General features: G+C 41.5%; 1 protein-coding gene across 1 annotated transcript in view; it reads left to right on the forward strand.

Moving 5' to 3' along the window:
• Positions 1-12,562: 12,562 nt before the first annotated feature.
• Positions 12,563-25,701, forward strand: part of dstyk (dual serine/threonine and tyrosine protein kinase) — an 86,201-nt gene continuing 73,062 nt past the window's right edge. The window contains exons 1-2 of the mRNA XM_048611805.1: positions 12,563-12,722; positions 14,580-14,968. Of these exons, the coding sequence (XP_048467762.1) occupies positions 12,563-12,722; positions 14,580-14,968 (549 nt within the window). The remainder of the gene's footprint in view (positions 12,723-14,579; positions 14,969-25,701) is intronic.

A 25,701-nucleotide genomic window follows, 5' to 3' on the forward strand; every position in this document is an offset into this window, starting at 1 on the left:
AAAAAAGGTGGGATGCTCTGAGGGTCCGTGTGGACTTGTTGGGCCGAAGGGCCTGTTTCCACACTGTAGGGATTCTATGATGATCTATGAATTGTATCTAGAACCTAAAACTGGCCTCACCTATGTCTGGTACAGCTGCGACATAATGCCCAAATTCCTATACTTAATGTTGTGACCAATGAAGATAAGTGTGCCAAAAGCTGCCTTCAACACCCTGTGTACCTGTGACTCCACTTTGAAGGAACTGTGCACCTGCACCCTTAGGTCTCTTTGTTTGGCAACACTCCCTGGAGCCCTGCCATTAACTGTATAAGCTCTGCCCTGATTTCCTCACCAAAATGCGATACCTTGCATTTGTCGAAACTAAACTCCATCCGCCATTCCTCAATCCATTGGCCCATCTGATGAAGGTCTCATTGTACTCTGAGTTAATCTTCACTGTTCGCTACACCACCTATTTTGATGGAATCTGCAAACTTATTAACCATACCTCCTATGTTCACATCCAAATCGTATATATAAATGACAAAGAGCATGGGACACAGCACTGATCCTTGTAGCTCACCACTGGCCACCTGTCTCCAGTCTGGAAAACAACCCTCCACCACGACCTTCTGTATCCTACCTTCAAGCCAGTTTTGTATCCAATTGGCTAGCTCACCCTGGATCCTATGTGATCTAATCTTAACCATTCTACCATGCAGATCCTGGTCAAAGGCTTTGCTGAAGTCCATATAGACGACAACTATCGCTCTGCTTTTTATAAATCGTTGTCGTCTTTTGAAAAAACTCAATCAGTTTAGTGAGACACAGTTTCCCACACAGTCATTTTGACTATCCCTAGTCAGTCCTTGCCTTTACAAATGCATGTAAACCATGTCTCTCAGAATCCCCTCCAAAAACTTAACCACCACTGACATCAGGCTCATTGGTTTACAGTTCCCGTCATTTCCTTAGAGCATTTCTTCAATATTGGCATCACATTAGCTAATCTTCATTCTTTTGGCACCTTAGCCATGGCTACCAATGATATAAATATCTTAAGGGGCCCAGCAACCTCTTCCCTAAATTCCCGCAAAGATTGTGGGAAACATCTGATCTTAACTACCTTTTATGTATTTTAAGACCTCCAGCACCTCCCCTTTGGTATTATGATTTTTTTTTCAATACGCAGTCTTTATTTCCCTAAATGCCCTGGCTTGCAAGTCCTTCTCCACAGTAAACACTGAAAATATTTCTTTATTGTCTTGGTCATCTCCCTTTGGTTCCACAAACAAACGACCATGTTGATCTTTAATGGGTTCCGTTCTCTCCCTAGTTGCTTTTTTTTTGGCCTTTAATGTATTTGTAGAATCTTTTGGGACTCAACTTAACTCTGTTTGTTTGCCAAAACGATCTCATGTCCCCTTTTTGCCCTCCTGATTTCCCTCTTAAGTATACTCCTACTGCCCTTATACTCCTGTAGGGATTCACTCAATCCCAGCTGTCTGTCTCTGACATGCTCCTTTTTCTTGACCAGAGCCTCAATTTCTGTAGTCGTCCAACATTCCATACAACTACAAACCGTGCTCTTCACACTACCAGGAACTGTCTCTGAACACTTGTTATCTCTTTCTTAAAGGCATCCCATTTCCCAAACATCTCTTTTTACCTATGAATAGCCTCCCACCAATCAATTTTTAGAAGATTCTGTCTGATAACATCAAAATTGGCCTTAGTCCAATTTAAAATTTTAAACATTTTGATCACTTCTACCCTTTTCCGTAAGTGTTTTATTCGGCATCACCTATCTCCGGACTAATAGCTAAAGCGGTGTGGCAGAGACTTGAAAGTATGGCCCTTCCGCTAATCCAACCAAAACTATGGATACACTACGTGGACGACACCTTTTGTCATTATTAAACAGCCCAAACTAGAGACACACAAAATAATAAACAACACGCTCGCCAGGATCAGATTCACCAGAGAAGAGGAGAAGAACAAACATTCCGAAACGTCATGGTAGAACGCAGGGCAAATAGGGAATTCCTAACAAAGGTACACAGGAAAGTCTCACACACTGACCAAGTACTGAATTTTGACAGCAACCATCCTAATACACACACACGTAGTTGCGTGAGAACATTGTTTAAACGGGCAACAACACACTACAGCAGCACAGAACTACGCCAAGAAGAAGAATACCTCTTCCAGGTATTCAAAAACAACGGATACCCGAAAAACTGGGTCAGAAGATGTCTATTACACGAACGACACCAGGAAGACCCTACACGCCCCGACACACTCATCACACTACCTTACATCAGGAACACACCTGAACTGACCACAAGACTCCTACGGCCACTGGACATCAGAGTAGCACACAAGCTCACATCAACCCGACACCAACTGCTTACCCGAACGAAAGACCCACTAACCACTATGGACAGCGTCATATACAAGATTCCCTGCAGAGACTGTGACAAACACTACATTGGACAAACCGGGAGGAAATTAACCACAAGGGTACGCTAACATAAACTGGCAACAAAAAGACACGACCAATACTCGCTCATCTCCATCCACATGGATAAAGAAAACCACCAATTTGACTGGGACACCACCAGGATCCTGGGACAGGCAAAGCAGAGACAAACACAGGAATTCCATGAAGAAAGCCATCAACAAACACGTAGAGCTAGACCCCGTATACACTCCATTGCGAAGGAAAACCGGAAGTGAGTTAATCCGGCTCAATGGACACTAGAGTTTAAATAACAGGTGGGAAAACACCACAGCGCTTCAACAGAGGCTGCACTGACAATGTTACCCAGCAGGGTAATCAAACGTCTGTGGAACAACGAACCAGCTTGGTGAGTAAACCAACCACAGCATCCACGACCCAAGCTACAAATCTACTCTACTCTAAAATCTTTTGAGACTAGTTTGGTTTTGGAACATGGTCAGCATGGAATAATTGGACTGAAGGGTCAATTTCCATGCTTGATAATGGGCAAGTTAAAATCCCCTACCATTACAACCGTATTATTCTTGATATCTGAGAGCTCCCTACATAGTTGCTTCTCAATGTCTTGTTGACGACGGTAGGCCTATAATACAATCCCAACAAAGTGATCATCCCTTTCTTTCTTCTCCGTTCCATCCATAAACTTCAATGGATAATCTCCCACAAATATCCTCCGTGAGTACAGCCATATGGTTCTCCTGAAGTTTAAAAAATGCCACTCCTCCCCGCCTCCCTTTTTATCCTTCCTTTAGCATCTATACCATGGAACATGAAGCTGTTGTCCTATTCATCCCTGAGTCACGTTTCTGTAATAGCCATGATATCCCAGCCTCATGTTGCCAACCGTGCCCGAGATTCATCTGCCTTGCCTGTCAGGTCTCTTGCTTTGAGGTAAATGCTGTTCTTCTCACAGTGCTGCATTACATATCTGTAACTTCTTTTGGCTGTCTTCTCTGAGCGGAAAACCAGCCAAAGATTAAAAGCAAAAATCTCACACCAAAAGTACTTGGAGAGCACCCCTTCAACCTGTCTCTCTTGAGCTTCATTGACTTTATGGTAACGTAACCTGCTGTATGCTATTTGCTAACCAACTTAGAGATTAATTGCCCTTCATTACTAACTTCTTTGATCTGCTAAAGTAACTAGGGTTTACAAATTTCAAGGATTTACTGAATGCCTTTAACGTAATGTAGCTGTTTTAAAGCATTTCTCAGGAATGGTGCTGTTCATGAGCATCGCAAATTTCATGTCACCAGCTCCTTGGCTAAATATGCTCACCTTCTGTTTTGTTGCCTTGTATTTCTAGCAGCTAACCTCAAGTCAACACGGCTCCCAAATAAGGGTAATAGATCGCAATTTATTTCAATTGCAACTATCAACAGTTCAACTTAATTCCTAAAACTATAAGCTATACTGTAAAATACATAAAGTATATCCTAAAACATAAGCAATGAAGTAATTATTCAACACATTGCAACTGAAAAGTCATGTCTTCAACTGCACAGTGTCTGCTTTGATGGTTGTGTTCAAACCCTGGAGTGGAACTTGAATCTGCAACCTGGTGACTGAGAAGGGAGTGTGCTACCAACTGAGCCGTGACTGACGGGGAAGTCGGTGGCACTGACGGGGAAGTCGGTGGCACTGTCGCTGCTCGGTTTGGTTCTGTCTTTGCCTTGGGTCTGTGTACCTGTTTAAACTTCCAGACAGCATCACTGACTCCCTTCTGAACTTCCTGGTCTGCTTTTTCCTTTGCATTCCCCTCTTGCAAAATGGGCATTTTGACTATTCTTAGTTGGTTCTTCAGCTTGAGTTTTTATTTCCAGTAATAGTAAAACCTGAAGTTGATTGCAGTCTGGTTTGCATCTCTTCCAATAGTAAACTAGGGAGGGTACGTGGAATGACAGTGTCATGTTGCCAAATGATACTGGCTGAAAGGTGTGGGGATATCTTGTTATGGAGCTATGGGAAGAAGGACAGTGGTGATTCTAAGTAAAATTGTTTTGCCTTTTCAGTAGTGAGTGAGGTATATACCCCATTGGTAAGCTTGCTGGTTGAGAGTTGCTAAGCCACACACCAAGGAGTTATTCTGGAGATGGACTAAAAACAAGTGACCAAGACTTTAATCTTAGCAGTTTGTCAAATTTGCAATTGCCTTCTGTGTCTTGGGGCAGGAAAACTTGACCATGGCTCCTGCCTATGACTTTTTTTTTGCTTTCCAAATGTATGCATGTCACTTCGAGTTGCTGGAAGCAGCTCAAATCAATTATACAAACCTATGTAAAATCCTGTTTGAACAGGATACTGGCAAGTGTCTGGCATCTGAACAGTTACTTGCTGGTCAGAATTTATGCCTTGAGGGGAAGGAAAGATCTAAATGAAAAAATAAGACAAGTGGATATGCAATAATTTGTACACAACTACTGTATGATATGACAGATGACTTAGCTGGTAGGTATTACTCAGTGAAGTGGAGGGGCAGGCCAGTGCCTATTTAACCTGGAGTAACTTCTAACCTGAGGCACTAAATGTTGTGTGCACAGCGATGACCGTAAGATATAGGAGCAGAATTAGACATGTTGAGTCTGATTCATGATTAGATCTTGGCTGATTTTTTTTTTTTTCCTCAACTCCATTCTCCTGCCTTCTCCCTGTAACTCTTGATCCTGTTAATGAATAACAACATATCTATCTGCCTTAAGTGCACTATGTCATTGCCGCAGAGAGCTGTCCAGGCCATGGGTTCCCCAGATTAACCACCCTCTGGCTGAAGGAATTCCACCTCCTGTCAGATTTAAAGGAGCATCCCTTCACTCTGAGGCTGTGCCCTTGGCTCCTAGTCTGTCCCACTAGTGGAAATGACATCCCTCCAACCACTCTATCCAGACCTCTCAGTATTCTAGTAAGTTTTTCAATTGGATCCCTCCCTCCCTCCCCCAATCCTTCTCATGCCAAGGACAGATTCAGAATCCTCAACCATTTCTCATGACAAGCCTTTGAGCCCAGGCATCATTATTGTAAACCTCCTCTGGGCCATCTCCAAGGCCAGTACGTCTTTGCTTGGACATGAGGTCCAAAACTGCTCTCAATAATCCAAATGCGGTCGAACTCGCGTCTTATACAGGCTCAGTAGTACATGTTAAAAACTGAAAGAACTGCAGATGCTGTAAATCAGGAACAAAAACAAAGCTACTGGGAAAGCTCAGCAGGTCTGGCAGCATCTGTGAAGGAGAAAGCAGTTAATGTTTTGGGCCTGGTGACTCTTCCTCAGAAGGGTATGTGTGTGTCAGCAGTACACTTTTACTGTTGTATTCTTGCCCTCTCAATGAATGGTGACATTGCATTTCCCTTCCTATCTGCCAGCTGAACCTGCATGTTAACCTTAAGAGAATCCTGAACGAGGACTCCAAGGTGCTCTTGTGTACCAGTTTCCTGAAACCTTTCCCCATTTAGAAAATGCCTGTCTTCCCGCCAAAGTGCATAACCTCACACTTTATTGTGTTGTATTCCATCTGCCACTTCTTTGCCCATTTGTCTAATCTGTCCAAGTCCTTCTGCAGCCTCCCTGCTTCCTCAAAACCCATTGGTTCCTCCACTTACCTTTTGTGTCATCTGCAAGCTTAGCAACTCATCTGAAAGCAGACTGAGGTGATATGTGACCTTCACATATCTCAGTTTTTGTTGATACATGAGGTTTATGGTTTCTTGCCTTGTCGTGTTTTCACAAGCTGGCTGAGTTCTCCCTTTGTGCTCTAGGAGCACAATGAGGTTAACTGAAGCCTAAATTGTCCACTTGGATATTTTTACTCAACCTGTTCAGACATCTTATTCGTGTACTTATTCAGACGTGTAATAATAAATGTTTTGGAGGGGTTTGAGCCAAGTGCAGGCAGGTGGGACGAGTTGAGTTTGGGGTTATAGTCGGCATGGACTGGTTGGACCGAAGAGTCTGGTTCCGTGCTCTATGACTCTGACACCACGATCTCAGATCCTTTGTCCAGACTGTTTATGTATGACGTGAACAGTTGTGGTCAACACTGAGCCTGTGGAACTCTTCCAGTTTCACCAGCAGCCATCCTGAAATAGATCTCTCTGTCCCTACCCTGTGTCTCTACCAGTCCGCCAAACCTCTACCTTGCTCCTAACATCAAGGGCTCTTATTTAACACCCCCATGTGCAGCACCTTGTCAAGGCCTTCTGGAAATCCAAATGGATCATGTCCCCTGGCTGTTCTTTGTCTAAATTGATTGATTGTTATCTCCTTATAAAATTCTAAGATTTTGCCAGACATGACTTCCCCCTTGATGAAGCTGTGCTCATTCAGCCCTATCTTACTGTGCATTTCCAAATAACCCACAATCTCTTCTTTAATGAGCTCTCAAATCGTACCAATGACCGAAGTTAGGCTACATGGCTTATAGTTTGCTATCTTTTGCCTCCTCTTCTTAAACAGGGTGTTACAACAGCCATTTTCCAGTGCTCTGGCACCATCCCTGACTCCACTGATTCCTGCAAGATTGTCACCAATACTTCTACAATCTCGTCTGCTTTCTCTTTCAGAACTCTAGGGTGTAGTCCATCTTGTCTGGGTGATTTATCCACCTCCGACCTTACAGCTTGCCCAGCACCTTCTCCTTAGTGATGCCCACTACACTGACCTCTGCCCCCAAGTGACATGAAGTTCTGGTATGCTGCTGGTATCTTCCACTGTGAAAACTGATGCAAAGTACTTATTTCTCTGCCATTTTTTTTTGCTCCCCATTTACTGATACCATTTTTCCCAGTAGCCCAATGTTGGCTGTTGCTTCTCTCAACTTTTAAGATACTTTAAAAACAAGTTTGCATTATTCTTCTATATTGCTAGCTTGCTTTCATTTTATCTTTTTACCCTTCATCGCTTTTTTTTAAGTTTGTTGTCTGCTGGTTTCAAGGCTTCACAATCCTCTAGTTTCCCACTAATCTTCACCACATTGTCTGCTTTTCCTTTTGCTTTTATGCTGTCCCTGACTACTACTCAGCCATGGTTGCCTCATCCTCCCTCTTAGTATGTTTGCCCTCTCTTTGGATGAATTTCTGCTGTGCCTCCTGAATTGCCCCCAGAAACCCCTACCATTGCTCCTCCACTATCTTCACTGCTCTGCTCCCCTTCCAATCATTTCTGGCCAGCTCCTCCGTCGTCTTTTTAGTTTGCTTTACTCAATTGTAATACCATTACATCTGATTCCAGCTTCTCCCTCTCAGACTGAAGGGTGAGTTCTGCCACATTATGGATACTGGATGTGAATTTAGCTCAATCACATTTTTGGTGCACTTTTAGTTTTTCCTGGAAACTACCTAACTGAGCTTGTTGGTACTTGTTGTTCATGCAAAAACATTAAAAATCACCTGTTTGTGGTGGCAAAAAGTTACGAACATTTCTTCAGCCTTGTGCATTTTATGTACTGAGTTGTATGATCCCTGGGTTGGGGCCAAAGCAAATTTGCCATGGTTACCGCCCTTCTGGTGAATGGTGTGGTGGGGGTGCTAGACAAGGCAATCACTTAGTTTGGCCCTTGTGTTTTCTGAACATTTGCCAGACAACTTATTCATTTGTTTGAGCTCTCTGGGGCGGCTCAGTGGTTAACCCTGATGCTTTATAGCACCAGGGTCCTGGGTTCGATTCCACCCTTGGATAGCTGTCTGCGTGGAGTTGGCACGTTCTTGCCGTGGTTGTTTGGGTTTCCTCCCATAGTCCACAGATGTGCAGATGAAGTGGATTGGTCGTGCTAAATGCAGTCTCACAAGGAGAGGGTGGGGTAATGGGGCTCGGTGGAATGCTTTTCAGAGGGTTGGTGTAGACTTGATGGGCCAAATGGCCTGCTTCCCCACTGTAGGGATTCACTGATTCATTAGACAAAAATATATGGTCGCATGAAGAGCAATAAATAGACTGCAGAGGTTGAAATCCATACCAGGAATAAGCTTTGGCATTTTGGGTTAGGAGTACAGAAAATGGTCATTCTTTTTTTGGATTGAGGTGAAAAGTGTTGTACTCCCTGCTTTGTTTCAAGAATGTGAAAAATAGCTTGTACTCCATGTGATGATTTCATGTTATTGTGCTGATCTGAGTTTTTTGTGATTTCTTACTCGTTTCATATTAAAATTAGTGCCCACGTTGACATACCTGAGAAATATGAGACTGGATCGAATTTGAGTAATTCAAAAACAGAACATGAAGACTTTGTTCAAACTTATGCATCTGAATTGAACTCTATAAAATCTTTGGACATAAGCTGCAGTTTTGGAATTCATTCAGTCTCTATCTATATATTTTAACTATGTGGATTCCCAGGACCACAGTTAAATTAAGACAATTGGCATTGTCTAGATTCAGTGAAAACCATGCTTGTTTCTGAGCAAAACCAAAGTGCTGGAGAAACTCAGCAGGTCCCACAGCATCTGGAGAGAGAGAAACTGTACGATTCTTCCATAAAACTTCATTTCTACTTCAAAAGACATGTCACATTTGAATTCAAATATAAGCTCTGTTTATTGCTCCACAGATGCTGCCAGACCTATTTTAATTTGACCAGCATTTTCTGTTTGTATTTCAGAATTTATCATTTGCAGTGTCTTGCTGTTGTTTCTGGGCAGATGTTAGCGTGTGCTTGATTTGGAACTGTGTGCCTTCGTTCTTTTTGTTCTTGACAGGAATCTGGAATTATCTGCAGAAGTAGTAACAAAATGTTTTTCATCTGACAAATTTGTTGACTTCTCAGGAAGTTTCATTGTGCGTGCCCCCACCCACCTGCCCCTCCAGTATGGCAATGGTGGTGTCTAATTGAAGTCAAGATTGCTTGTTCAAACTAGTATTGTATCTGAAATAAACAAAAAGTGCTGGGGACCCTCAGGAAATTTGGTGTCATCTATGGAGGAAAAAACGCTGCTGTTCCAAATCCAATGACCCTTTGTCAGAGCTGCAAGGGGGTGCATTGGAAGTTAAATAAATAGATTGAGCGAGCGAGCAAGAGACCAAAACGGGGCGCAGATAAAGGGATTATTGATAGTAACCCAGTGAAGAAACAAAGCTGAATAGGCGATGATGACAACAGTGAATAGTTGAAAGCGTGTTGCTTATGCTGTAACTCGTATTTTTGCGTTTCGTCTATGCTTGTGCAGAAGATGGCAGTGATTTCAGATGAGCCTTAAACTGCTATGACAGACATATTGCTAGTGCAGGAGATCATGGAGCTGTCTATAAGGCAGTCTGGTTACCATGCCATGCTGTGTGAAATTGATATTTAGATCTCACTAGAAGCTGTGCATTCCTTCATTTGATCATCACTAAAGGCGATGCAAACTAAAGACGAATTTGAGGTTTGGAGCTCTTGCTTAACTGAGTCATCGGCACGCTTTTGAAGCGACTTCTGCATTTAGTGAAACAAAAATCAATTTCGTTTTCATGCAGAATAGCCTGGCATACTTGAGATGTTTGTTTACAACAGATGCTTCTGATCAATAAGGTAATGCGTAAAAAGTCATCTATGACTCAATGGTTGCAATCTGTCAGTGTCACACAACTTAATTGTTGAGGTGTGCTAATGAACTTACAGGGGTGAGGGAGTGGCATGGCAGCCAGTGTGCTTGCCACCTAGTCATTGAAGAAGTGAGAGTTTGCTGGTGGTGAGGATTGTTGTGGAATGGGGCACTGGGCCAACTCTTGCTTTCAGGAGCGAAGGGTTTTTAACTGCCTGTTTAATGGAAGGGTCTTGGTTTTATTTCAGCTTGAAAAATTGCAAGTCCAGCAATGTAGCACAGTTGTCACTTCATTGACAAGTCAACAAGTAGAGGTTGAAACTGCAACATTAAGGCATAATTTAAAATGCAGCCAATTCAGTCAAGCTGGTACTTGGGTGAAGATGGAAAACTATATAGGTATGCTATTCTAGTTTGTTGTACTGTCATTTTAGTTTAAGCTTTGGGTTGTACAATAGGATGTTGTCCACCAGAACCAACCTAATTTGTTCTTTGTTAAATTAGTTTTGAGTTTGATGCTTACAGTTAGTGCCATTGCTGTTAATGGGGCTCCCTCAGTTGCTGTGTGTGTATTAAAAATTGCAAACTTTTAACTAACAGGCCCTGATGAATATTAATCTCCCATTCTGAGTTTCAATAAAATGAATATGTTCGAACAAGTTTATGAAGTATAAGCTATACAAGCTATTGCCCAGCCTGTTGGGTGATGGCTACAAATTGAATCATAATTCCAAAAAGGGTGGTGGTAAATAATTGGAAGGAGGGAGAACTTTTTATAGGGATAGGCATCAAGAGCAGGACAGTGACAATAACTGAACTGTTGTTTGAAAAAGCTGACACACATTTCATGGAGTGAACAAGCACTGTGATTCTGGTTCTGGTCATCGCTCCAAATGCAATTGTAAATTTTCTACTGCAACTTAGTCACTCTTCAGAATTGTGTAAGGTCGTAACTTAATGATGCAGAAAGCCAGACCGCACATAATTCCATTTATCTGAATTTATTTCTAAGCTAGTGTTCAGGTGGTCACGTGGACCACGTGCTCTATACTGACACTTCTGATGTATAAGTGCCTCTGGTCAGGGCAAATGAAGGAAAATATCTTTGTCAACTTTCAGTTTCCTTCCTATCTGTCATTTGAAAGTCGGTTTAATGAAATGAATTAGTAACACTTTTTTTTTATATTCATGTAGATATGAGATGCAGCATGACTCCTATATGATAGAAATTTCTGTGACACACAAGTTGATGTTTTCAATTCATAAACTCTCCAACAACTCAACAGGAGAATCATAATATCTTTGCCGTCAACTGATCCGTTTAATCTATCATAGCAATGCTCGGTATTTTGTTGTCTAATTGTCTTGTCATTTTCAAAGTGTGCATTGTCTGACATGATTGAAAACTTCTTGCTATAGTGTTGTTATTGGGAAGGAACCTCCTGTTTTTATTCAGTCTGGACCTAGGTGATTGCAATTAGATTAGTAATTGCTCCCTGAAGTGGCTGCCCAGTTGTATGGAGGATATACCCACCTCTACCTCTTATCAGAGCAACTAGGTGATTGGAATAACTAGGCCTTTTCAGCATTAACAGAAATTGCTTGAAAACCTCGGGTCTGGCAGCATCTGCTGAAAGAAATCGGAGTTAATGTTTGAGGTCCACTGATCCTTCCTTCAGAACTGATGGCTAGGAAGAGGATGGGGGCAGAGTAACCGATATCTGGAGATGGAGCCCAGAGAGAGAGTTGGACAGACAAAGGAGTGGATAAAGACCAACATAGGAGAATGGATAGCTGCTGTTGGGGTCTATTAGTAGCTGACAATGAGTTGTGTGTTAGCAACCCATGTGAAGACAAGGACTGGTGTGTGGATGTGGAGAAAAGCATGGGGAAATGTGATAAAGTCCTAAAATTGTTGATAGAGTCCAGAAGGCTGCAGGTTTCCCAAGTAGAAAATAAGGTGCTGTTCTTCGAGCTTGTTTTAAACTACAGTGGAGCACTGCAGCAGACTTGAAAGAGAGATGTTGGCCAGGGATCATGGTGTGTTGAAGTGGCATGCAAATAGAACTTCAGTGATTTCTGTGGATAAAATGTAGGCGTTTTGAGAAGTTGTCACCCAGCCTGAACTTCATTTCCCCAGTGTAGAGGAGACGACATTGGGAGCAGCCAATACAGTAGACTAGATTGTATGAAGTGTAGGTAGAGTCCTCCTTCATCTGAAAGATGTGTTTGGGGCCTGAGCTAGTGAGGAGGGAGGAAATAAATGGTGAGCTATTATACCTTCTGTCATTTTAGAGGAAGGTGCCACAGGGATGTGTTGGAAGTGAAGGAGGAGTGGATTATGGCCTCCAGGAGGTAACAGTCCCTGTGGAAGGCTGAGGGGCAGGGAATGTGTATATGGTTGTTGGTAGCCGCTGGAGGTGGTGCAAATGGTTGCTAATGATCCTCTGGATGTGGATGCTGGTGGGATTGTAGTTGAGGACAAGGGGAACCCTTATTGATATTGTCAAGGGGAAGAGAAGGGGGAGCACCGAAGTGCGGGAGATGGTTGTGGTTGAGGGCCCTGTGAACTATGGCGCTGGGGAGTCCTCAATTGAGGAAGAAGGTGAACGTTTCGGAGGCCTGCTTGAAGTTGACATTATCAGGGCAAGTGCGATGGGGATGGAGTGGGAGCATGGCATGGATGTCTTCGAGGAAGCAGGGTGTGAGGCTGTGTAGTCAAGGTAACTGTGGAAGTTAGTAGGTTTGTAATAGATATTTGTGGCCAGGCTGTCCTCCAATGGAAACATGTCAAGGAAGGGAAGAGTCAGATGGACCAAGTGAAGTTCAGATCGGGGCGGAAATTGTAAGTGAAACGCGTAAACTTTTTACCAATTCTGGACTAGAGAAGGAAGCAGCACTGATGATGTCATCAATATACTCGAGAGTTGTAGGTGGGGGCCAAAGTAGGACTGGAACAAGGAAGGTTCTCTGTACCCTACAAAGAGATGGGTATAACTAGGGCCAATGTGGGTACTTAAGTCATCCCCTTTGACCTTCAGAAAGTGAGAAGAGTTAAAAGAGAAGTTGTTCAGGGTGAGGTTAAGTTCAGCCAGGCAGACTGAAGTGTTCTTGATGGGGACAGTTCAGGCCCTTCCTCCAAAAGAAAGTGGAGAAGCTTTACACGTCCATCCCCCATCGGGGTGATCTTAAGAGATTGTACATCCATGGTAAAGAGGCGTCTGGAACCCATGAACTGGAAATTCTGAAACTGACAAAGCATCAGAGGAATTGCCTATGTGGCGCCCTATCCTCTGCATTAAAACCATCATTTTTCTAGCTACCATCAGTTCTGAAGTAGGGTGACTGGACCAGAAACGTTAACTCTGATTTCTTTCTACAGATGCTGCCAAACCTGCTGAGATTTTCCAGCATTTTTTCTTCAGATTTCCAGCATTTGCAGTTCTTTCAATTCGTCTTTTCAACACTATTCATGTGAGATTTGTTTTAAATAAGTTATGAACAGCACCCTGGGAAATTTGCCAGTTGATTTTGTTCAGTCATGTGATATGGCTGTCACTTATTAAGCCACATTCCTGATCCTAATTACCCTTGAAACTGGTGGTGAATTGCCTTTTTGAAGGCTTTCATGTGCAGTTGATATACTGTGGTCTTTTTTTCATTGAGGAGAGAGGTTCAGGATTTTGCCCCAGTGACTGTGAAACAATGACTGTAATAGTTCTGATTTTAAGGGTGGTTTGAGTTTGGGAATTAACTGCTCTTGTTCCCATGTGTTTGCTACCCTTGTTCTTCAAACTGGTCAAGATTGGAGGCTTGGAAAATGTTGAAGTTACCTTGCAGAGATTCTGCAGTACATCTGTTCTATTATCCTGATATACTTTTGTCAGATACGATTTGTCTGGTCAGCACACATAGCAACACTTCTTTTTTCACTGTATCTTGGCACATGTGACAATAATAAGTAAATCAAATCCATGTTGTAGATGATGGTTGTGATGAATGGGCTGCTTTGTTCTGCTGGGTTGGGTGGCCCAGAGACTCAGTAGTTAGCACTGCTGCCTAAAGGCACCAGGGACCTGGGTTCAATTGCACTCTCGGGTGACTATCTGTGTGGAGTTTGCACGTTGTTCCTGTGTCTGTATAGGTTTCCTCTGGGTGCTCAGGTTTCCTTCCACAGTCCAAAGATATGCAGGTTTGGTGGATTAATCATGGTCAATGCAGAAGTGTGGGATAGGACAAGATGCTATACGGGTAGGTGCAAACTCAATGGACAGAATGGCCTCTTTCCTGACTCAAGGGATTCTGATATTGTCTAGCTTCTTCAGTCTTGTTGATTCTGCACTCATCTAGTTAAATGGAGAGTATTTGATCACGTTTCTGACTTGAGCCTTGTGGAGTGTGACTTTTGGGAATCATAAAGTGAATGATTTGGAAAATATTCAGTCTTTGGCAATTGTTGTAACCACACTATATTTATATGACAGGTCCGGTTCACTTCCAATTGCTATGTAATATACAGGATGTTGTTAGTAACATTGCCAATTTCTCCCTTGTTCTGTAGGTTCTTTGAGCTGCATATCATTCCCACGACATGAAGAAGAGTACCTGCAGGCAACAGTGGGCTCTTTTCCCTGTATTATGATCCTGGGTCAGAACTGTGGGGCCAAGTGTCATGTACTAAACAGTCTGTTGGGTGAAAAACTTTTGCCAGTCATCAGGAGCAGCAATGAGAAGAAGTGTAAAAGGAGACGTTTGAAGTTCACCCACGGAAAGAGGACCAGTATTAGCCTGGCTTTGCCAGGTCAGTATGTGTTGGTTCATCACCTGGCAGCACACCAGGGCAAATGGGATACGATTCCTGAGGAGGACCTGGAAATCCAAGATGATAGTCAAGATCCTGCACATCGTGCAGCACATCTGGAAGTAACATTGCATCATCCGTTGTTGCAGGTAATGCAATTGTTGAAATGTATTGTGGGATTTTTATTTCTTTTGTCTTGTCTTGTTCATTTTTAGCTCTGATGATAGGTCACCAGCCTGCAGTGTTAGCACATGTAGAGAGGTGAATGGCTGCTTGAGCTGCTGTGTATTTTGAGCATTTTATCCCAGCTTTCCAACATCTGCAATGTGTTTTTTATACTGATGATCTGGGTTTGGGAATTGAACCGCGTGATGTTCAGAAGAATGAGTGGTGGTCTAATTGAGCATAGAAAGTTTGGGAGGTTTCGCAGAGTGTATGTTGTTTGTTTTTTCTGTCTTCCGTTAAGGGTTTTGAGGATTAGTCTTTGACAAGATTCATCAAGAGTCATTTGAGAATCAAGTTCTTCTCTTAGATTGTGAATTTTGGAATTCTTTACCAATGAAACTTATGGATGTTTCTTCATTAACATCTTCAAAGCTAATAGATCTTTGAACACTAGGAAAATTCAAGCAATTATGGGGATTGAATGGAAAAGGGGACTTGACATCAAATGTGTTCTGTTAAGTGATAGAATAGGTGTGAAGGGTTGTTCATTTTTTATGCTTATGTTACCCCCATTCCTGCATAGACGTAGATGTGGCTGATTGAAAAGATCTGACTTGAATAGCACAGCACCATTCTCTTTCTGTACCCAGTTCAACTATTCCAGGATCTATCATTGTCTCGGTTGCACTTTAATCTTAAAAAGTTCTCATTTTGTAACTCGAAGGAAATGGGTGTCAACCAGCGGTCCTTTTACTCACATGAAGTCTATGTTAGATTAACTCTGCAATGATTTGGTTCATAAATATTTTGGGTTGTAGAGGGGGCATGCATAACTTGAACACCTTTCATTGGTGACTGATTTAAAATGGTGTGGAGCACGTGGAAAGGAAGAGTATATTCACATTTGAGAACTGTGGCCTTTTTTCCCCCGAATATTCTTTTTGATAAAACACTTCCTTCTAAATGGATAGAAACATAAAAACATATCTTGCCTTTGTGGATGAAATAACTTCTGTGCGCATGTTTGTTTTCTATGAGAGTGCAGCATAGAGAGGCAAAACGTGTACCATGACAAGATGACTGAGAAGTAATAGGTCCCACTGCAAGAATTCAGGATTAACTCTCAAAGCATTGCAGGGGAAGCCAGGTTAATGAAACAAACTACTTGAGCATTTGTAACATGTATGCTGTTAAAATGTTGGGAATGCACAAGAGAACTGCGGGTGCATTAAAAACAAATTATGCTGGAAACACTGAACAGGTGTGGCAGCATCCATTTGAAGCAGAGACCATGTTTCAGGTTTGTGGTCCTTTGTCAGAAGGAGAAATGAAGTTCAAGTTTTGGGGATCAACAGAAATGTGTTGAGGGGTTGGTGAGATTAAGTTAACTGAACTTTATGTTCTCTTAGAAATTATCTGAAACTGAACTTTAAATTGGTAACAATTCAATTGGACATGAAGAGTGAATTGCCAGTTTTGATATTCTTGATTAAATTGACTGGAAAGATTTGAATTTTTTTGAAATAATATTGGAATTATCATACAGCTGTGTAGCTGAAATGTCTGTTTCCAAAGCTCATCAAATGGAAGATTAGTATGACTCAGACAAGGTTTTATTTGCAGACGGTACAGTTTTTTAAAAAAAAAAAAAAAAAAATCCGTTCATGGGATGTTGCTGTCACTAACAAGATTGACATTTAATGGCCATTGCAAACTAACCTTAAACATAGTGGTGAACTGCTGCAGTCTATGTGGATTATCATTTTTGTAGCAGCTTTTATGCAATTGAATGGCTTCTTTGACCTTTTGTGTAATGAGTCGTTTGGGTTCGGTCAGAGGTAGAATGTAATGCAGAGACTTGGGTGATTGAGCCATGAGCATGTTGCAGTTTTTAAATTACAAGGTTTTTAAAGCTCTATTTATAGATGGCATATAGTGCAGGTAGCCATTGAACGTGTCACATCAAATTCCAGCTCCCTGACGCACAGTTAATTAACGCTCCTGTTTATTATTTTCCTGTACCGCTCCAAGTCTTTCTTTCTTACAAAATGCTTCAATTCTCTTTTTGAAAACCTCAGTTCATTGCCTCCACCATGTTCTCGGCAGTGTGTTTTGGATTCAAACTGCTCTTTGCTGCATGGACGTTTTTATGGCTGCTTTTGACAACTACCTTCAGTCTGTTCCTTCTGGTTCTTGATCGGTCTATGAATTGCCACAGATTTTGCCCGTCCCTACTCCATCCAGACAAGTCATAATTTCAAATACGTATCAGATCTCCTTTTAACTTTTCCTTCTACCAGAGAAACTATCTCCACCTTTGCTAACAGTGAATAACCTCATCCCTGAAACCATTCTTGTGGATCTTTCTCTTACCCTCTTTAATTTCTTCAGATCTTTGCTAAAATATGGTGTCTAGGACTGGATGCAGTACTCCAGCTGAGGTTAAACTAATATTTATACAATTTTAACATGCCTTCCTTGTTTTTGTACTCTATACAGCATTGACAAAGCCTAGGATTCCATATGCTTCACTCACTGTGCTCTTGACCTTTTCCTGCTCCCTTCAATGATTGTGCAAACCAGCATCCAGAACTCTCTGCTCCTGCATCCCTTTTAGAATTGAACCCTTTGATTTTGAATTGTTTCCTATGTTAGTCCCAACAAAGTGAATCACCTTTGTCCTCTGCAAGCAAAGTTGAGCAGATGGGCCTATGCTCACTGTGGTTGAAAATAATGTGAGGTGGTCTTATTTAAACGTATAAGATTCTGGGGTGGTAACTGGTGAGGTTGGATTGGTCCTGCTTTTTATATACAGGACATAGCTGGGAAATTTTCCATATTGTCAAGTAGATGTCAGTGTTGTAACTGTACTAGAAGAGCTTGGTTAGGGGAACGACAAGTTCTGGAGCACAAGCCTTCAGTACAATTGCCAGAATGTTTTCAGGACCCGTAGCCTATGCAGTATCCAATGTCTCCAGCAGTTTCTTCTTATCATGTGGAGTGAATCAAATTGGCGGAAGACTGGTATCTGTAACGCTGGGGACCACTGCAGGAGGCCAAGATGGATCTGCGTTTCCTGCTGAAGATTGCTGCGAAAGCTTCAGCCTTAGTTTTTGCAGTGATGTGCTGGGCCCTTTCATCATTTAAAAATTGGGATATTTGTGCTCATGGCTGCAGATGATGCAAACTCATTTCTGCTAGGGGCCCAACAATTTCATCTCTTGTTTCGCTCAGATGCATTTGATCAGATTCCTGAGATTTATTTACCTTTTATGCATTTTAAGACTTCCAGCACCACCTCGTAGGTGATATGGACTTTTTTCAAGACATCAATATTTATTTCCCCAAGTTCCCCAGCTTCCATGTCTTTCTCCACTGTAAATACGGACTGTGGATGAATTCTTAAAGTCCATCCAAGTCTGTCATTGCAAGGCAATGCCATATTAATTGTCCTGGAGAACGTGGTGGTTCTTGAACTGCATCAGTCCATGGGGTGTAGGTATGCCAACAATGCTGTCAGGATTAGAGTTCCAGGATTTAGTCGCTGCAATTGTAAGGAACTTGTGCGTCTTTTATTTTTAGTGTACAGTTAGTCTAATTAAAAATATAGTGAACATTCAGCATTAATGGAGCAAGTACATGAGTTTTGAATTGTCATTTTATGACTTCAAAATTTTCTTTCTGGTCTGTGTTCACTCATTGTTCTGTGCATCAGCTCCATTTGAAAGTTGTATCATACTTCAAGGACTCTTAATTAACAGAAGCTTTTCTCTCAGCGCAATCTAAGCTGATTTAAAACATTTCATACTAAAAACCTTGTCACTCAGTGAATTTTGAAAGCACTGATCAGGTCATTTGTGTAAACCTTGTGAAGTAAGCTAATAAAATTCATGTTTGCAGTTTCATTTTTATAATTTCCCTGGAGCCTCTGACTCTGCATTTCACCCTGAAAATTTATCCAGTTCTCCATTTAAAAGTTATTGAATCTGCTTTCACAAACGTTTCAGCCAACAATTTAGCTCATGACCTGCGAAGCAAGTATCTTGTTCTTTTATTTGCCCTGCTGTCTTTTAAATTCCAATAAATTCACACATGCTGATTAATAACAGGAAAATGTTTTGGGTGAACAGATGTGGCATGATAAACTATTTCCAAAACGTCTCTTATTTTGCCTATGGCATGTGTTCATCCCTTGCTAGGACAGCATTTATTTCCCCATCCCTAATTCCCTTTGAAGATGATGGTGAGCCACCTTCATGAATAGTTATGTGGTGCATGTATGCCCGCAGTGCTGTTAGAGGAAATTGGGGTACCTGAAGGACTAGGATCAGTTGAACCGTTATCCAATCCTTTAATTGTTTTGGAATTGAACCCATTTTTGGAAGTTAGGGTACTGCAGCAACTTTTTGTAAAGGAGAAATTATGTTTAACTAACTTCAGGTATTTTTCAAGAGGTGACAGAGCTGTGATGAGGTTAAAGCTATCTATGGGGTGTATGTGCACTTATTGAATGTTTGATACAACAGACTTGAAGACAGTGCGAGGTCATGGAATTAACGGATCAGTAGTAATGTAGGTACAAAATTGGCTGAGTGATAGGAAACAGTAATGATCGATGGATTTTTCGGACAAAAGGGAGTTGTTTTGCAGGTCCCCAAAGATTGGTATGGGACTCTGGCTTTTTCCTGATGTATATTAATCAAGGTATTGGTGTGCAGGGACCATGTGTCATCTACAAACTGAAACAACACTTAAAAGTGTAAACTGTGAGGAGGACAGAGTGAAACTCTGAGCATAGATAAGTTGATGGATTAGGTGGCAGTTGAGGTTCACACAGTCTTGAGCCATAGAGGTCTACAACACGTCAAAAAGCCCTATTGGCCCATCAAGGCTGTGCTGATCAAAAGTAACCACTTAAATATTTTAATTTCATTTTCCAATTCTTGGCTCATAACCTTGTGTACCGAGGCATTGTAAGCGTACATCTTAACATTTTACTGGTATTTTGTGTCTCTGCCTCTACCATCTTTACAGGCAGTGTGTTTGAGATTTCTACCAACCTCCTAGGTGAAAGAGTTTTTGCTCACATCTCCACTAAACCTTCTGCCTCGACCTTTTAAATCTCTGCCCTCGGTCATTGATCCCTCGACCAAGGGGGAAAGTTCATTCCTGTCAACCATGTCTCAGCCCCTCATAATTTTATATGTCAATGCAGACACAAACACAGGTGTAAGGTAGGAAGAGCAATGAAGTAGAATACAAAAAATGGGTGCAGGAGGAGAGGGACCTGGATGTGCATGTGCACAAATCATTCCAGTATAGAGAACAATAAATAAAATGGACAGTATCCTTGGCTCTGTTAATATGGATAGAAAGTATAAGGGCAATGATGTTGATCTTGTGTACTTGTTTAACCTCAGCTGTAATATTATGTACAGTTCTGGGTGCCGTGTTATAGAAAGGATGTGAATATATTGGATAAAGTGCAGGAGATGTTTGGAAGAATGATTCCAAGAATGATGATCTTCTGTTAGCAGGTTAGATTGAAGAAGTTGGGACTGTTTTTCGAGATCTGAGAGGTTTTCAAAATCAAGGGGATTCAAAAGAGTAGATGGGATGAAACTGTTGTCACTTGTGGAAGGAATAAAACAAGATGGTATAGATTTGAAGCGATGTGCAAAAGAAGGATTCATGATTAAAAAGAAAACTTACTCACCAAGCAATTAGGGTATGGTAATACTGCCTGGAAGTGTGTTGGAGGCAGGTGCTCTTGAGGCTTTCAAGAAGACATAGGGCAATTATTTAGCTGAGCTAAGCAAAAAAAAAACAAGTTTGGCACTGTAATAAACTCCTTTTGAAGGCACAATGAGCCAAATGGCCGCCACATGCACTGTAAGAGTTTTTTGTGATTTTGTATTTATAGTTCAGCCTAAGATTTGCCATAAACTCCAGATAACTGAATTAATCATTCTCAGTTTTTAAAAGAAAAAGGTTATCTACGTAACTGGAAATAACCTAGGTCTGAAGAAATTAACTGGAGATGTATAGTGGGTATATTACCAAGTGTAACAACATAAAAGTTATCTTTTCCTCTCTGATCACCTCCAGTCACCTTTCTTGTTCTGACTTTTCTGCTTCCCTTGAAGTGCTGCTTTGGTAGCTGTGAGCAGCATTATGTCATTCTTGATGTAGTTGTGCCAGTCATGTGTTACTGGTTCATGTGTTCAATACATGGTACAGTTTTACAACCACAATGACAAATAACATTTTTGTTTGAGTCACGTTGTTCCAATTCTTTCACCCACTGCCACACTCGCTACATGCAGGCTGTCAGGCTGAACTTGTAAACCATCGAACATCTTCAGAGCTTCAACATGCTGTTCATTTTGTAGGACATTTTGCAAACAGGTTTTTTGGTATAATTTTACCGATTAGCACACGCTTTGTAGGTTCACTCCATAGTGGACAGACTGTTGTCCCTTGGCTAAGGTCAGCTGACTTGGCACAGACAGGGCATTGGTGTCTGGACTTCGCTAGGTAATGTATGTAACCCATGAGCAAACTTCACTCCTAGATCTATTACAATGAGTGTAGTGGGCACAAGGGTGATCTCTTCGAGGATGTTAGAAATGATCAAGGTTTAAATCATCAGTTCTTCTGAAAAAAAAAAATACAATGTGACAAATGTGTAGTGATATGAAATTATTAATCTCTGCAAACCTGGTAGGTGAAAGGTACCAATGAAACTTTGCACCCTGCAAAATTTTAAGGAAAAAGACAGTAGTTTTGAAGCAACTGGTTGATAGAGAGTAAACAGTGGTCTCTGACAATTGTAGCACAGCTTGAATGTTTGCAATTCTTAATTGTTCATGGTAGTTCTGCCGCCTTGATGTGTGAAATTCCCTTAGAAAAGGCTAAGTGACTTGAGCAAGCAAGACTTGAATTTTCAAGTTGCTTTCATTCCTGACACCTGGACTCAGTGAAACCTATCTAAGCCCATTCTGAATATCTCATTTTCAAGTAGTCACTGGAAATTTAAGCGTCTCGTGCAAAAATAAAACCAAACTGCTGTATTGATATCTATTTCCTTTAACAAAAACAGTAACCATGGTCAGAATTTAAAAAGTGTACTTTAAATGATAGGCATATTGGTGCAGTCAATATACAGACACCAACTGATTATTCCCCACCCCACTGTTTAAAAAAAAACATGAAGTTCTTTGCTGGAAGAGATGTTTGTCAGTTAGTGCAAGTTTCATAGGGTTGTTACCAAGTGTTGAATCAGATTTGTTTTTAACATGTTTCTCTTTATTGCTGGCTTCATTGACCACCAATGACTTTGTTGCAATGAAGTTTAGTCACCTACTGAAACGTTGAGCATCTCTGCACCTGTCACATCGTCAGATGCAATGTAAAATACTGTGCAGTACCTGGTGTTCTCCCACAACAGGGAGAGTGCCACTCTTCTCCACACTGAATGTTCTTGTCTTTCTGGCTGGTCTTCCGAAGCCAGTGAGAAAGTGAGCCAGGAGAAATGTCAAGTTGATGAGGCAAGTGTAAAATGATGTGACAGACAAAACATCTGGGAGGAAGCAGTTGTCTCCTTGTCCAAGGTTTAGTTTGTCAAAATCATGACATGCAGAAAGCAAAAACTTCTTGTGCTGGGATAAGATCAAAAAAACCATAGGACAAATTTGGTATAAATGAAAATCAAAATCACAAAAGAGCCGGGGAGAGTGCTGGTCCAACGTGTGTCCTTTGGAGGGAAATATAGGTGTAATAAGTTCAGAGAACCCTCGATGTCACGGACAATTGAGGAATGGATGAGGAAGAAAAGGGCTTTTAGCAAGTCCAAAGGGAGCAAATCAGCTGCAGCCCGAGAAGAATGTAAGGATCGTAAGAAAGCAATTAGAGCAAAAAGGGTGCATGAAAAAGGACTTGCGAACAGTATTGGGGAGAATCCTAACATATTTTATAAATAGTTTAAAGGGAAGAGGTTAACCAAGGAAAGAGTATGGCCCATTAGGGACCAAGGAGGCAATGTGTGTGAAGCCACAGGATATTGGAAGAGCGTTAAATGAATATTTACCTTTGGTCATCACTCTGGAAATGGGGAATGTAGCGACAGAATTCAGGAAAAGAGACTGTGAGGAACAGGCACAGTTTGCCACAAGAAATTGGGATGTATTTGAGGCTCTGTCAGGCTTAAAAACAGACAAATCTCCTGGCCAGGGTGAATTGCTTTCTGGGCTGCTGTGGGAGGTGAGGCAGGAAATTGCAAGAACTCTGACACTAATTTTTAAATCCTCTGGCCACAGGAGAAGAGCTGGAAGATGACTCATGTGGTTTCACTTTTCAAGAAGGGTGGTGGAGATGAGCCAGGAATTACAGACTGGTGATGGGAAACTGTTGGAGAAAATTCTGAAGGAACAAATTAATACCCACTTGGAAGAGCATGCGTTAGTCAGGGATAGTCAGCATGGCTTTGTCGGAGGGATGTCATGCCTTACAAATTTGTTAGAAATTTTTTGCACATGTTATCAAGCGTATGCATGAGGAAAGTTCAGTTAATGTAGTTTAGATGGATTTTAGCAAAGCTTGTGACTAAGTTCCACATGGGAAACTGATTAAGAAGGTGAAAGCACATGGAATTGAGGGCAACTTGGTGAGATGGATCAGAAACTGGCTTAGTAACAGAACACAAAGGGAAGCGTTAGAAGGCTGTCAAGTGACTGGAGGCTGGAGTCCAGCAGTGTACCGCAATGATCAATAGTAGGACCTTTTTATTCTTAGTCATATACACAATAACAGATGAAAATGTGGGGGGGAATGTTAAGCAAATTTGCAGATGACACCAAGATTGGTAGTGTGGTTAATAGCAAAGAAGATGGTTGTAGGTGTGCAGGAAGATGTAGATGGGTTGGTCAGATGGAGAGACTAGCAGCAGATAGTATTTAACCCTGATAAGTGCAAGGTGATGCACTTTGGAAGAAGAAACAAGGTGAGGGAGTATTTCATAGCAGGACACTCTGTAGCTTAGAGGGATCTTGGGGTAATTATTCAAAGATCTCTGAAGTCAGCGGAGCACATGAATAGGATAATTTAGGAAGACATGTGGAAGACATGCTTTCATCAGTTGTGGCATGGAGTACAAGAGCGAGGAGGTACTGTTGGAGTTGGACAGTGTTGGTCAGGCCACAGCTGGAGTACTGTGTGCAGTTCTGGTTGCCTTAGTACAGGAAGGCTGTGATAGCACTAGAGAGGATACCGAGGCGGTTCACCAGGATTTTGCCTGGGATGGAGAAATTGAGCTTTAAGAAGAGACTAGGTGGGCTTGGATTGTTTTCTTTACAGCAGAGAAGACTGAGGGGGAACATGATTTGAGGTGTATAAGATTGAAGGGTATGGACAGGGTGGATAGAGTGCAGCAATTATCCTTGGTTGAGGGGTCAATCACAAGGGAATAGTTTTAGGGTAAAGAGCAGGAGATTCAGAGGGGATTTGGGGAGAGAACCTTTTCGCTCAGTGGCTGGTGGGAATTTAGAATGCACTGTAGTAGAGGCTGGAAACCATACAACCTTTTTTTTTAAAAAATATGGACAGGTGCTTCAAACATCATAACATTCAGGAATAGGATACAAGTGCAGAAAATTGAGATTAGCCCACTTTTAGTGGTAGTTAGGTCAATGCAGACTTGATGGGCCAAAGGGTGTCTTCTGCGCTGCATGAATCTATGAAATCAACAATGACTTAGAACTTTTTTACTTGATTGGTGAGAATCTGGAATGCACTCCTTGCAAGCATGGTGGAGGCTGGATGAAAAGCGAGTTGGATAAACACCTGAAAAAAGATGATTTCAAGATCAGAAAAGGTGAATGGCTGAGTTAAAACAGAGCGGATGTAGACTGTATGCGTGAAATGGCCACCATTTGTATCTGTCTGTTCCCATGATTCTCGTGGTTTAAAAAAAAATTGTATTCATGCCTTTAATTTTCAAGATACTGCTCTTATGCACGGGTTAATAGAAAAACTGCCTACTTGCACTATCTTCCATTACATGACTTTAGGGGAATGCCAGCCATCAAGAGACTATCATCAATTCTTGCTTTAGTTTCTCCCACTCTACCTTCTGTTATGTGTCCCACAGCAGCAAAGCTCTGAAGAACTGGTATGGAATGAGAAGACAGTTAATGAGTTGTTGCGTCTAATGTTCAATGCTTCAGCTGCACGAAATTGGCTTATTGGTGGTGCGTTAAACTGGAGGCTTGTTTGCTATTTCTGTTGGTTTCTACCACCACTCAAAAATCAGATGATGCTGTTCAGAGTTCTCCTTTACAGACTGAATTGTTCAATCAATATTTAAATACTATGTAAATGCCAAAATAGGTTGAAGATCTGAATAGAACATGGAAGCTAGACCATTTGGACTGAAGTCTTTTCCTATGCTATGAATCTAATTTGCCCTTTTAATGACATTATATTTAAATATGAGGTCAGTTTCCATTTTTATGCTAGCACGACCTGCCACTGTGGATGTTTGACATCGATGATGAAAGGCTTTGTTTAGCCCACACTAGAAATGGATCAAGTTTGCAGATGTCAGAAAAAAGATGCATCAAATGCTGTGGAGAGATAGTAGGAACTGCTGATGCTGGTGAATTTCAAAAGCGGCAAACTTGATCCATTTCTAGTGTGGGCTAAACAAAGCCTTTCATCA

Source organism: Rhincodon typus, chromosome 25, assembly GCF_021869965.1.
Source record: "Rhincodon typus isolate 14 chromosome 25, sRhiTyp1.1, whole genome shotgun sequence".
NCBI lineage: Eukaryota > Metazoa > Chordata > Chondrichthyes > Orectolobiformes > Rhincodontidae > Rhincodon > Rhincodon typus.